The 15,480-nt window shown below is 26.4% G+C and overlaps 1 protein-coding gene across 1 annotated transcript; it reads left to right on the top strand.

The window, feature by feature from the left end:
- Positions 1-52: 52 nt before the first annotated feature.
- LOC112639581 (geranylgeranyl pyrophosphate synthase-like) lies at positions 53-12,283 on the top strand. Its single transcript, XM_025414083.1, has 8 exons — positions 53-163; positions 4,448-4,482; positions 9,261-9,405; positions 9,829-9,949; positions 10,250-10,389; positions 10,475-10,574; positions 10,795-11,034; positions 11,928-12,283. The coding sequence occupies exons 1-7, from the start codon at positions 53-55 to the stop codon at positions 11,028-11,030; spliced, it is 888 nt and encodes a 295-aa protein (XP_025269868.1). The 3' UTR covers positions 11,031-11,034; positions 11,928-12,283.
- Positions 12,284-15,480: the final 3,197 nt, after the last annotated feature.

Below are 15,480 nucleotides of genomic sequence, written 5' to 3'. Positions count from 1 at the left end.
TTAGATGATCCCTGAAAGCGATACTCCCTCTATGGACATTGAAAACGTAGACATGAACTACAAAGTCAATGTTCATGAATGTTCTCAAAGGATAATATATAATGTGCACAATTTCTGGTTTTGTTCCGTGTTATGTGTACGAAATGCCGGTAGCACCAGTGCTGTATAACAAGATACTTATGTATGTAAATTGATAGTAAATAAATTATTCAATCGCGAAAGATACTGTAATATTTAAAGATGAAATAAATATTTTTCTATATTCATTGCCATATTTATATCTTTTTATTTACAAAACACAAAATGCCTGCTATGGGATAAAAACATTTTTAACCGTATTTCTATAAATCTTCTTAATTAACAGTAAATTGATTTCTGATATTTATCAATTATTTTTTTAATTATTTAAAAATTTAATTATTAACACATGTATAGAATTTGTCAAATTAATCATTAATCCCAGTAAGCAAGAAACATTTGATCAACATTCTAAAATGTTGATTTTATATAAATTTTCTAAATATTATGATATAATGTTTTATAAATATTTTAAAAATATTATTTAATAACATCCTTCTCAAAATATTAATAAAATATTTTAGAAATATTAGTCAAAATGTTTCTTAAATATTATTAATACGTTTATTAGAATATTTTAAAAATATTTTTAAAATATTCTAATAAACATATTAATAACATTTAAAAATATTTTAATTTATGTTTTATAAATATTTTAAAAATGTTATTTAATAACATCCCTCTTAAAATATTAATAAAATATTTTAGAAACATTAGTCAAAATGTTTTTTATATATATGTTATTAATATTTTATTATAAATAAAAATATAACATCCAATTACAAGTTCGTTCGCGTCGTATTATTTATTTCATACATATCTTTAAACTATTTTTTTTTTCATAATATATCTTAATTTTTTTCTCGTGACGGGCATGACACCTAATATGTTACTGAGAAGCAACATTCGGTGAGATATGCGTATACACTCTATTGCGTATGCGTGATTTATTATTTTGTTCTTTGACTTCGGAACTTTGACTTCGGCTGCCAGGGTGCCACGTGCTCTTACATGATCTCGCATAATAAGTAAGTTACAGTGTTTTTGCGAGTATAGTGCTGCACGAAAGAAGAGGAAAATGTTTCTTCCAGTGTGTTATAATATCTTGTAAGTTATTTTTAAAGATATGTCTAAATATTCATTCTCAGATTTTTCAGTGAAAGTTCTAAAAGTCTTAAATTAATGTTAGAATTAATATTATTGGGATATTAATATTAAGTTATGTAGATGTTGATACTAATGTTATTTTATTATTGATTTAATTTTATAAGAAACATTATCAGAATGTTAAAACAACATTAATACAATATTACTATAATGACATAGAAAATGTTATTTCAACATTACCGAAACCTCTAAATCGGTGTCAAAGTTTATTCATAATGATGTTGCATACATTGTTAAAAACTCCATACTTGACAACATTACTATGTTAGTGAATATCATTATAATAACGTTGTGGTAATAATTTTTTGCTTACTGGGTTACTTCGATTTAAAGATTGTACGATTTAAAACTTGCGTAAAACGTTTTTTTTAATTATATACATTATATAAAAAATGTTTTAAAAATTAAAAGAATCCTGATCTTCATTTAGTGTTGATTTTAAATATATTAATACTATCTCTCTCTATCCGATTTACACATTAAAATATTAAAATTCAACAAATTAATAAATTGATAAAGAATTGCTTACTGGGAATTCTTTATCAATTTATTAATTTGTTGAATTTTAATATTTTAATGTGTAAATCGGATAGAGAGAGAGAATGTTTCTCATAAAATTAAATCAATAATAAAATAACATTAGTATCAACATCTACATAACTTAATATTAATATCACAATAATATTAATTCTAACATTAATTTAAGACTTTTAGAACTTTCACTGAAAAATCTGAGAACGAATATTTAGACATATCTTTAAAAATAACTTACAAGATATTATAACACACTGGAAGAAACACTTTCCTTTTTTTTCGTGCAGCACTAACTCGCAAAAACACTGTAACTTACTTATTATGCGAGATCGTGTAAGAGCACATGGCACGCTGGCAGCCGGCACGAAGTCAAAATTCCGAAGTCAAAGAACAAAAAAATAAATCTCTCACGCATACGCAATAGAGTGTATACGCATATCTCACCGAATGTTGCTTCTCAGTAACATATTAGGTGTCGTCATGCCCATCACGAGAGAAAAATTAAGATATATTATGAAAAAAAAATAGTCTAAAGATATGTATGAAATAAATAATACGACGCGAACGAACTTGTAATTGGATGTTATATTTTTATTTATAATAAACATATTAATAACATATAAAAAACATTTTGACTAATGTTTCTAAAATATTTTATTAATATTTTAAGAGGGATGTTATTAAATAACATTTTTAAAATATTTATAAAACGTAAATTAAAATATTTTTTAAATGTTATTAATATGTTTATTAGAATATTTTAAAAATATTTTTAAAATATTCTAATAAACGTATTAATAACATTTAAGAAACATTTTGACTAATGTTTCTAAAATATTTTATTAATATTTTGAGAAGGATGTTATTAAATAATATTTTTAAATTAACATGATTGTAATTTAACACGTGTTTATCATTCATTTTCCTTTTATTGCGTCAACTTCTAACGCCGGTGGCCTTACTTGCCTTTTTGTGTATTTGTTTTTATATTTATTACTCTGCGCCACCCATTCCTAATATTTTTATCTTAATATTTTTAAAATATTTATAAAACATAAATTAAAATATTTTTTTAAATGTTATTAATACATTTATTAAAATATTTTTAAAATATTTATAAAACATTATATCATAATATTTAGAAAATTTATATAAAATCAACATTTTAGAATGTTGATCAAATGTTTCTTGCTTACTGGGAAGTTATGAAAATTTGGCGTGCCCGGATCGTAATCAAATACAGATTTAATATTTAATTGTAAAATATTTATGATTTTACATTTTATTGGAGATATATTTGTTTATAATGTAAACGCTACACAACAACGATGACTCGGACGTAAAAATGAAAGACATTTTCATAATATAAATCGTGTCGTAGCTTTCCATTAAGAAAAAATTATCATATAATTGTAAATTATCATGTAATTGTTTTTTATATTCTCATTGAATAATTAACTAACATGCTTGAATAAATAAATTGATAAATAAATTAATGAAATATTAATTTATTAATAAATAAGTAAATATCGATTACTTAGATAACTGAATCAACAACCAATCTTGCCTTAAATTTCTGCGAATGGTACCATTCAATTTTTGCCCAGAGGCCCCCAATATTATAGCTACGCCACTGAGAGATATTATGCAGTACGTTTCAAGTTTCCTTATAATATTTCACGAAAGTTTCCTTATAATATTTCACGACTCCTACGCAAACAAGCTACTTCTTTTTAAGTTAGATTTCATCAACGTATTCTTTTTACTTCCCCAGTCAAAAATTCTTCGACAAATCATATGAAAAAGTGGTAAAAGGTGATAAAACTCTATAAACAAATTGAATAATATATAATTTTAAAAAAAGATATTGTTCGAAAAACATAAAAATTATCCCGGTTTAAAATACGCATAAATTTTCAAATAATATTCGCTAATTCGAGAATTCGAATTTAACGGGCATCGAGAATCTTCTCGAATTTTCGATCTATCAGAAAAACTCGACCGTTTTCGTTATTTCCCATTTTTTCATCGCCTAAAGGTCGCAGCACACACTTTTGCATAAGTGCATAACCATAAGCATAAGAAAATTGATTGATTCATTTTCTTATGCATATACTTGGGGACCAATCAATTTCCTTATGCTTATGGTTATGCGCTTATGCCAAAGTGTGTGCTGCGGCCTTATGAAATACTCAAAAAAATGATCTTGCAACTATAGCAAAAATTTTCTAGATGTGAAAAATTAACTGAGGCAGATAAACGATTAGCAAATATTGTAATATCGTATATATGTTGCACGTAATCAATCTAAATGACAGAGACAGAATTTATATCTGAACTGTTTGTGAAATTTAGAAAGAAAGTTTTTCTGTGGCGTCTATCCATGTTATGATCAATCCATACTTGTTATAAAGTTTGGCTGTAGTACACAAAAAATACTAGTAGCAAAAACAAATGAATATATAATCCTAAATTTTTTAGCAGATATTGCTAGAATGTTACTGCTATAAATTCTAGCTGTAACAAACAATATTTTATCAGATACAAAAAATAGCGATAAATTTTGATTGCGACATCCAGAAATCTATTTACATTAACGAAACATTTTTTTGAGTGAACGCTTGTCACGCTCGCTATAAAACAGGCACCGCACGTGGGCACTTCGTAGTTCGCACTTAGCAAGAATCACAGAATTTTCCGCAAGTAAGACCGCTTTTAATAAAACTGCTCTTAGTAAAACCGCTCTTAAAACTGCTCGTTCTTATTAGTAAAGATATATGTCGCAAAATTACGCCGCACGTGCGCACTTCGTAGTTCGCACTTAGAAATTCACAGAATTTTCCGCAAGTAAAATCGCTTTTAGTAAAACTGCTCTTAGTAAAACCGCTCTTAAAACTGCTTCTGTTCTTATTAGTAAAAATATATGTCGCAAAGTTACGCCGCTATATTCATCTGCGGACTTACCTCGACATCTTCGCCATTTCAGTTCCTGAAACTTTGTACATTTTTTGTAAATATAATTTTATTTAATTGTGTGGTAAAATAAAAAATCAGAAAAAATACAAAAAAATACGTGTCGTGTAGAGTCTCTGTAGCTATAACAAAATTGTCGTGTCCTATTCTATAACGCTCTCTCAAATTTTCTCCGCTGTCGCGGTAATCCGCAGTCGCTCCGCGAACATATATATTTATTTTTTTTATATTTTGATGAAAATGATAAGATAGTAGAAAAATTATGTAAAAGAATATATATGTTCAACTAGAAGAAATTAATAAAAAGACAGATACAATCATTATGAAATTTGATAAAAGAGAAAAGCTAAGGACCGTGGCATAGGTTGTTATTACGTAATTAAAATTAGAACATAAATTTAGGATGGAAAATTTATATATTCTTTAATAATTGATAGCAAAAAAAATAATATTATCCGTCGAAAAAATAATATCGACATACGTATGTTTCGATCTAATGCGGATCTTTTTCAATGTCTTGAAACGGATTGCATAACGTGATTAAAACGCAAACATTGCAAAGGCGCGTTAAAAAAAAAGTATGATCACAACGAAGGTCGAGATATTACATTATTGGTCAAGATCATACTATTTTCTTTTTATACATGGCTTTTTCTCTTGTCTTTGCACTCTTTACGCTTCCACCTCGTTATCAATTTTTTTCGGCATCTTGAAGATTTAGATGTTTGAGTGGTTTTCACGTTTTCATCGCATTAGGACTATCATATTCTTATTACAACGACTCTCAACAATATGGACAACTTTTTATAATTCGGACTTCTCTTTGTTTTAATAAGGTAAAGTATTTCCTTAATTCCTCGTGTTATTTGGACGATTTTGATATCGAGGTGAGCGTTGCGCTTTTTGCTTGAATATGTCATCGCGATGCGCATATACATATTTTTTATTTATTTTTATTTTATCGTTTTGTATAAGCGCTTTTTATTTTTTGACCGTTATTATTTTTTTGTTGTCTTTGCGTTTTATTAGATAGTCGATCGTTTTAATATGTTTGTTTGACCTATTGATTATTTTTTACTGCGCGCACCTTCGCAATATTCACGTTCTAATCACGTTCACTTATGCGATCCGTTTTAAGACATTGAAAAAGATCCGCATTGGATCGAAACATACGTTTGTCGATATTTTTGTATTTATATTATTTTTTTGATGGATAATGCTCTTTTTTTCTATTATCAATTATTAAAGAATATATAAATTTTCTGTCCTAAATATATCTTTTAATTTTAATTACGTAATAACAACTTATGCCACAGTCCTTAGCCTTTCTCTTTTATCAAATTTGATTGTTATCTTACGGACCATTATTCTCTTTTGTTTTTACAATCATTATGAATCAAGGGAGATTCAACAGGTCTCTTCTTCCAAATGAAAAGAGAGAGACCTCAAAAACACAAATACAAATCTCCCATTTCTACCTATCAAGACAGAAGATCAATTGAATTTATGGAAGCATTTTTAGAACATAAGAATAATTTTGCAGCTGTAGTGAATAAACATCTATTTTTATATCGATATATATATATATATATATATATATATATATATATATATGTGCGTGCGTGCGTGCGTGCGTGCGTGCGTGCGTGCGTGCGTGCGTGCGTGCGTGCGTGGGTGCGTACGTGCGTGCAGTGTGTGTGTGTGTGTGTGTGTGTGTGTGTGTGTGTGTGTGTGTGTGTGTGTAGGGTGTCCATTTTAAAACCTATCACCCATTTATTTCATGATTGACTATTTTTTGCGAAAAATGCCAAATACGTCAATTTTGTTTTCGAAGGGGACATTTAAATACATTGAATATAATGAAATTTTGTCATCCCCTTCGTCAAAGTAGCTATCTCTTCAAAAATCTTAAATAGCAATAAGAGTCAAGTATAACGATCATTTTAAAAATCTTTTTTGATTTTTTATACAATTCTTTCTTTTTTTTTAAGTGAATATTTTTCGAGAAATCGCCCTTGGAAGCTTTAGATGCCAAAAATGTTTTACGTTTTATGTTATATAAAGATAAATTTTGGAGAATTTATTTATTAGAATTTATTTATTAGTTATTTATTATAATAAATGTTCAAAATGGCCTCTATTGTTTTATAAACAATAATATAAATGATTTTCAAATTCTGAACGAATATTTTCAAAGTTTCTACAGGAATATCTCTGCATTCTTGTACAATTCTTCGACGCAAATCATTTATATTATTGCATTCTTGTACAATTCTTCGATGCAAATCATTTACATTATTGCATTCTTGTACAATTCTTCGACGCAAATCATTTATATTATTGGTGTTTTATAAATAACGGAGTTTAAGTGTCCCTACAAAAAATCTTTTACAAAATGTTAAAAAATTTATATTTTGCGCTAATTTTATTTGTTTATAATTGAAATATGATTGAATTAAAACAAATGTCGTACAAGATTAAGTTGACTGATAAAGATTAATTGTGATTTTTAAAAATTGCGTCTGTGATGTGTCTAGTCTTAAGTTAATTAAAACAATTTTCATATTATAAATGTCAAAGGAAAATAAATAGTTATATCTTTCAATATTTAATTGAATTTTTACTTTTATTTTAATAAAAAAGAGAAGTATAAACTTTTTTTTGCATTATATGTCGAAATAAATTAATATTTCTAAATTTCACTATTCATGTTCCATAGTATTTGGTAAGACTAGATTTATAAAAAATGTAATAGTTGTCAAATTTTAATTTTACCGTATAAGTTAACTCTTGATTATATCTATTTCAATTAAATATTTACAAATATTTTTTCAGTCCTTTTCCGTTACATTTACTAATAAAAGATTACAAGACCGACATATTTTACGAATATTCAATATTGAACATATAAGTAGTGAAATGTAGATAAATTAACTTATTTTAATGTGTATAATACAAGAAAAAAATTTATATTTTCTCGCCTCTAATAATACAGCTGCATTGAGAAAGAAGTATTCAATATTGAACCGAATTCGAATCATTCTATATTGATAATTAATCAAAAAATGAATCAATTAATCTGTCGAGTCATTTCTCGTTGGATCATATATAAAAATATTTTTCTCCTTAAATTCTTACAGTTTTGGGAGAGAAAGATATCGCTGAGAATTGGAAAACATGACAAATACAAATAACAACTTGTTTTATTATTCTCTGAGCGGCAACAAACAAGAAGATGATGTAAGAATTTATCTTTCATTCTAATTTTTCTCTTTTTCTTAGATATTTCATTTATTTATGATGACTACAGAGATTTTGGTGACATAAAAGATTAAGAAAATTATATGATTTATTGTAGAAACTGTTAGAACCGATCAGATACAATCTTCAAATTCCTGGAATGCAGATAATGGCAAAATTAATCTAGACTTTTAATTACTGGCTAAAAATATCGCCTGACAGAATAAAAGCAATCGAAGAAATAGTAATCATGCTTCACAACTCGCTCATTATGTAAGTTTGCATTTTGCTACATCATAATCTTTCATGTTTTTTTATTCCAATATATATTAAATTCTTATGGTTGTTTAATATAATTTTCATTAAAAGATATTATTTTTGTAATATTTCACACAGCACCAAGTCTAAAAGTACCTATTCTTGAAACTGAATATATTTTTGTCATAGATATCTTTTACTGATATTGTTAAGTCGATGGAAAAATGGCTACAAGCCGTTTCATGACTTGCTGCTTTTGGTGTATTTTGAGTATGAGAAATTGCATAGAATATTACAATTTGATCTCAGTTACAGTGCAGAGATGTATTTTTTAATATTTATTGCGTTTTTACTGAAATATTCCGAATTTTGTTAATCGAAATGATTAACTTTTGGCAAAGAATTTCGCCTTGTCACAGATACATGGCTAATTTCATTGAATTATATTTAATATGTTTTTAACCAGTTACTTGCATAATATTATTTGATCAAATATTTCCTTTGTATCTAAACTACACTTTTCCAAATTTTAAACAAATTCTGAATATTATTCCCATATGTTTTTATCATTTGAATCGACGTGATAATACGACGTGGTTTCCCATAAGAACATATGCTAATTCAGTGCAAATTAAAATCCTTATAACTTGTGAACGCTTTAGTGAATCGATTTAAAAATTGTACTGAAGATTCTAAACATATGTAAGAATATTCTGATTGCCTCGGAGGACTCTTGAAGTGTCGTTCGCTAATCAAATAAGAGTCGGTGGAAGTATTCGCGTGCAGTACATGCTGGCTTCTGACTGGTCTTTCGTAAGAAATGGCATCGACGAGCACAACATAATTTTTACATTACATTTATTTCTATATTATTATTTCTATATTATTATTCTATACTACGTGTATTTTATATTACATTTTTTATATTACATGGATAAAATTGAATTTATATATCAAACGTGCAATTTTCTATACATTCTTAATATTATAATTTGTTTTATTTTTTATAGAATTGATGACATTCAAGATAATTCCATTTTACGAAAAGGTATTCCTGTCACTCATTCTGTTTTTGGGGTTGCTAACTCACTAAATGCAGCCTTTTATATAATGTTTATTACTGTGGAACGACTTATTAATTTACAACATCCTGCAGTAAGTAGCCACATTATACTTACATAAAAAAGATAAAGTATACAGTATTTTAGTCGCATTATCTTTACAAAGCAAGATTGAAAGTAACAAATCTTATTTTCTATTAGTGTTTAAATATTATCAAAATATGCAAAATTTAAATACTATCCTTGGATTATATGGTATTTATATATTTAAATAAATCGAAAAAAATTAAAGATTATTTTGTTATAGAAAAAATAAAAATTATTGCGAGGAATTGATTGAAAAGAAAAACATACATAAATGTTTTATCGTTAAAAAAAAATAAACATTTTATGATATTTTAACATAATTAATATAAAGCACATTAAATGTCGTTAAAATTGTAAAAGATAAGCTCCATAATGCATGTTAGATAAAATTGTGTGTTGTATTATTGCACTATCTACGTTTTTCTTTCAGGCAACAAAAGTATATATAGAACAATTGTTGGAACTTCATAGAGGTCAAGGAATAGATATTTTTTGGCGGGATAATTTCATTTGTCCAAGTGAGGAAGATTATAAGGCTATGGCAATAAAAAGTAAATGTTAATATTTGTGTGTGCACATATATATATTTCTTTGAAATAAAAAAATTACATATAAAAAATTTTATATATATATATATATATATATATATATATATATATAATATATATATAATATGTATATATACGCAAACTTCAAGTTATACATGTTATATAACTGTAACAATTATATTATTGAGTGGGAAATTATAACTAATAATTATATTACTGTTACTTAGTGTTTACTGGGTGTATATATATATATATATATATATATATATATATATACACATGAAATATCTATTAATTTTACAGAGATTGGTTTTCTCTTTAACTTGCCAATAAGATTAATGAATTTGTTCTCAACTTACGAAGAAGATTTATCGCCGCTGTTAGCTCTTTTGAGTTTATACTATCAAATACGTGACGATTATTGTAATTTATGCCTCAGTGATGTGAGTAATAATATATATATTTGCAACATTATACGTACTTAAATAAACTGAAAAAATTGAATTATCAATATATTTTTTGTTATAGTATACCGAAAATAGTTACTGTGATGATTTGACTGAAGGAAAATTCAGCTTTCCAGTTATTCATGCGCTTAAAACCAATCCTGATGATACGCAAATAATGAGTATCCTTTATTATATATTATTTGTTTATATTTTTTTAATTAACTCACTAGTAACACATTTACTAAAGAAATGTAAGCAGCCCTACATTTCTCATCATATACATACACATATACAATTTTCAGATATTTCATAATTTTATTTATAATTTTATTATATATATATATATATATATATATATATATATATATATATATGTTTCCTTAATAATGCCTGATAAAGATATTTTGAAACAACGAACGAAAGATATCGAAATGAAACGTCATTGCATTAAATTGTTAGAGAAATTTGGCTCTCTCAAGTATACAAGAAGCGTACTTGAAGAATTGGAGTTGAAAGTAAGAGCTGAGATTGATCGCTTAGGAGGCAATCCGTTCCTAATAAAAATTCTAGATGAGTTGAAGAATTGGGATAGCAAAGAAGCGACCCAAGATCCCTTAACACGGACATTTTTATAAGAAAGAAAGTATACCCATACAGAAAATAATTGATATTAGATTCATTGAATATTTTTCATACACATTAAGGATATCCACGAGCATATGAGAATCAGTTATTAGAAATAGCTATAGATATCCAAATATTCGGCAAACGAGTTTCATAAATATCCACAAGATGTATAAGCCATTATCCACAAAATATTCATACAACATCCAGTGGATACTTATGTGTACATATATATATTTATATATATTACATATATATTTTATATATATATTACATATATATATATGTATATATATATTACATATATTACATATATTGATATTTATTAAATTTTTGCGTGGATATCCATTTTATATATAACAGAATTTGTCAAAATGTGTATATATATATATATATATATATATATATATATATATACACATATACATACATACACACACACACACACACACACACACACACACACACACACACACACATAAATATATAAATGTTTTGTGATTACGGTAAATTTTGTAAAATCATCGATCTTTAACAGTATTTCGTCAGATATGCTTTCAAATATTGCACTTTATATAGTAAATTTTTTATATTATTTTATTATAGTTTTCATAACAGCAAAATATTTAATGCTTGATGCTTTATATGTATATATAATACAATGTGCTAAAGTATAAAGTGTAACATAATTATATAAAGTACTACTACTATTAATCAATTTAATTGCAAGCTATTCTTAATTACTACGCATGTTTATCCGATCTTCTTCAAATCTTTGCAGTGTTGTGATCTGTCGCATTCCCAAGACCATAGGGACTCGCGTTTCTTTCTTCTTATGGTTTTATCATTCTTTTACTCTCTTCCATCTTATTCAAAATATATAATAATTATTAACTATTATGTTGCAGGAAAGAGCGGTAAAGGAGAGAGCACATGAGGGTAGAGGAAGGAGGAGGAAGATGCACGAAGGGCCCTGAGAAGGACAGGAAGGAGGAAAGGATGAAGGAGCATCAAAAGGGAGGAGAAAGGAAGGGGAAAGAACGAGAGGAAGCAGGACGGAATGAAGGGAGATACAGAGAGGGAGAAGGAAGGGATTTAGGGGGGAGGGTCCTGTTTAAGAGGAGGAAGGGGGAAGGGTGCGTGGGGAGGGAGGGGGTTCTAGAATGTATGGGTCGCAAAAGCGGCCAGGTCGGGAAAATTAGAGGGTTTAAGATGTAAAGGGTTCGAGAACGCTCCCTGCAAAAGCGCATTGTATATCTTTAATAAAAGATACTTTCTATCTATAATAATTATTAACTAAGTATCATAATATAATTAAATATTATAACTAAGTATTATAATATAATTATTATATTAATAATTAATAATTAATAATTATTAATATAATAATTATAATTACGGGGTATCTCTCTTAGTCTAACTCTTTCTCTTTGACCTATCCGGCATGGGTGACCCTACCAGTAATTAAGGCCGGTGTTCACACAATCTTATATTTAAAATCGTTTTAAGTAAAATTTAGAAAATGTTTGTTATTTCATTGAGACTGAACAGAATTTTAAGATGCGATCTAAGATTATATTTAAGATGATTAAATATAAAAACAGATTGTAATATCGGCCTATATTACTGCCGGCATAGCTCTCCGGATCATTAGAGTACTCAAACCTCCTCACCCGGCAAATGCCTTCGTTAAGGTGGAGATACCATCGAAGAGGTAAAATTTTTATTATAATTATTTTATTTAAATATAATAAATATAATATTATTTTACAAAATAGAGACAAATATACAATATACAATATACAATAATAATATTGAACTGTAAAAAGTAACATACATATTTTATAAAAGATAATATACTTATATAATATAATTACATATAATTATAATATATTAATTATATAAATATATAATTATTCAATATAAAATATACAATAATTGAACTATAAAGTATAACATAAATAGTTTATAAAATATTATTACAATATATAATAATATTTACAACATATACAATATATTTATGATAAGAATTTATAATATTTATATAATATAATTACAATATATAATTTATAAATATAATTATAATATTTATAAATTAGTACAAAATATCTTATGATATAAAATTACACGAAAATGTCTGAAATGCACACAACATTCATTCAAAATTAAATCAAATGATTTTCAAACAGACGATTCAAATTATTCGTGATATTTATTAATTATCGATTTTTCATTACAAAACTTATTAAGGATTGCGTAATATGAATAAGTTGCGATGAAAAAATCGCCAATACATTTACATTACCTATTATATTTCTTCATTAATTATTATATCTTATCAATTATATCTTATATCTCATCAATTATATCTTTTAATTACAAAAAGAAAAGTATTTATATTGATACATTTTAATTTTTTAAGAAAGTTTGCCACGTGAAAAAATAAGCAAAATTTTGTATAAGCCAACGATCAAGTAAAAAAATAATAATTGCAATTAAATATATTAAGATGAAAATATCTCGCGGATAATCTGATGATAACAATTCGAAAGATTAAAATAATTTTGCCCAATCGTCAGTTAATATTCGACAGGTAGAAGAACAATATTAAATGTAGAGAGCGACTTTTTTTAACGTATGTTTTATGTAGAATTCTATCGAGATTGATTCGCGAAGGAAAATTAAACGAATCGTTAAATATCAAGAGTTCCGCTGCAAAATGGAACGAATCTCAGATCTTCCAGATTACTCCCAATAGCAATGATTTTACCATTTCAATGAATCAATGACAATTATCATCACCATCTTTCATTCACAAGATCGAAATTTACTCAAAAAAATGTTCTTCCATTATTTAAAAATGTCTTTTTATTAATAAATAATAAAACTATTATAATATAACTATTTTTATGGAACTGTGCATGGTTACAAACGAGTATGTTTAAGAATCATGAAACATATGCGCATTCATCGCTTGTTAAATGTACGAGTACAATAATTTTCGGGTACCAACTGTTCGAGACGAGTCGAACCCAATAACAGCAAGATTTTGAATAATTTCGTATTTAAATATTTCGCGACGTAAAATAAAAAATTATTAATTCTACTATAATATATTTAATAATATATTAATATGTCGATATCTTACTGATATCAGGGTACCCATTCGACTTGCCTCGAATTTTTTAGTACTTGTACATTTCATGTATATCTGTGTGTATTAATATAATATTATTGATATAATATTAACAAAAGAAAAGTTTTATCAAATGTGTCACATTTTGCGCATATATTTCCTGCATGTAAAATATCTAACAAATTTTCTATATAAAATATCAAGCGAATTATACTTAAAAATTAATATTAATGACTTAAAATGGTAGGATGTCCAACACCTAGAAATGATCTCTCAAAAGAGATCAAAAGTAAAGTTAATTAAAAATCAATTAATAAAACATATTCGTTCGTAACCATATATTTTGTTAAAAAAAGTTCAGAGACGAACAAATAAATTACAATTTAAATATACCTATTTGGTAAATTAATATTTATCTCTATATAATAGCTACATCCATGCTCAATGCTTTACTACTAACAATAAGTCTTTTCCGAAGCAATAAAAAAATTTTTAAACCGATATTAATATTAAGAATAATAATAACAGAAGAAGATTTAATAAAAGAAGAAAAAATTCTTTGTTCAAAGTATATTATTTTAATTATAATTTCGTGAATCGACTTTAAAAAAATCTGTCGTTAACTCATTGTTAAAACCATTGCTTTCAGGAACTGTCGAAAAAACCTGGGTTTAATTCCAGCTCTGCAGCGAAACTCCTAATTTTCAACGAGGCATTGAATTCGTTGTAGATTAATTGTTCAAAAACCGACGAGAAATTATATTTCTGCAATAAAGACCATTTTTTCGATAGCACAAACCGCGTTAGTATTTACACGAAAGACAATAAGATAGCAATCGCGCCTCAAACTAAAAAGACGAAAAAAACGCGATGTTTGTAATATTAATTATACATTTATTTAACAAATATTATTCATTTATTTAACAAATATTTAATTTTAATTCGCAAATTCACGAATATATTTAATTGACAAAATCCCGAACTTCTAAATAATTTTGTCAAATTGCGATTTTGCATTATCGAAAGAGCAAGTATTAAATTTCGCGAGTGAGAAATTAATATTGCATTGTTGGCTTAATATCAAATCACATACATTATTTAATCATTTTTATGTTACGCATTATAATAATTAAAAAGGTAATTGAAACTACGAAATTTGGAAATAAAAATTTTTCGTATTTATTAACTTTAGTATCAAAAACAGACTATTGAATTCTAGAATAATTTTAAAATAAAATGTCTAACAGACAACGAGTATTTATTGGATATATATATTAATTTTGTAAATTTTGTGATATGTATTATGTGCATTTTTTCAATTTTGT

This window comes from Camponotus floridanus, unplaced genomic scaffold (genome assembly GCF_003227725.1).
Source record: "Camponotus floridanus strain SB8 unplaced genomic scaffold, Cflo_v7.5 scaffold76, whole genome shotgun sequence".
Lineage (NCBI taxonomy): Eukaryota > Metazoa > Arthropoda > Insecta > Hymenoptera > Formicidae > Camponotus > Camponotus floridanus.
Note: the sequence above shows the minus strand (reverse complement) of the source record. Positions and strands in the feature narration are given on the sequence as shown.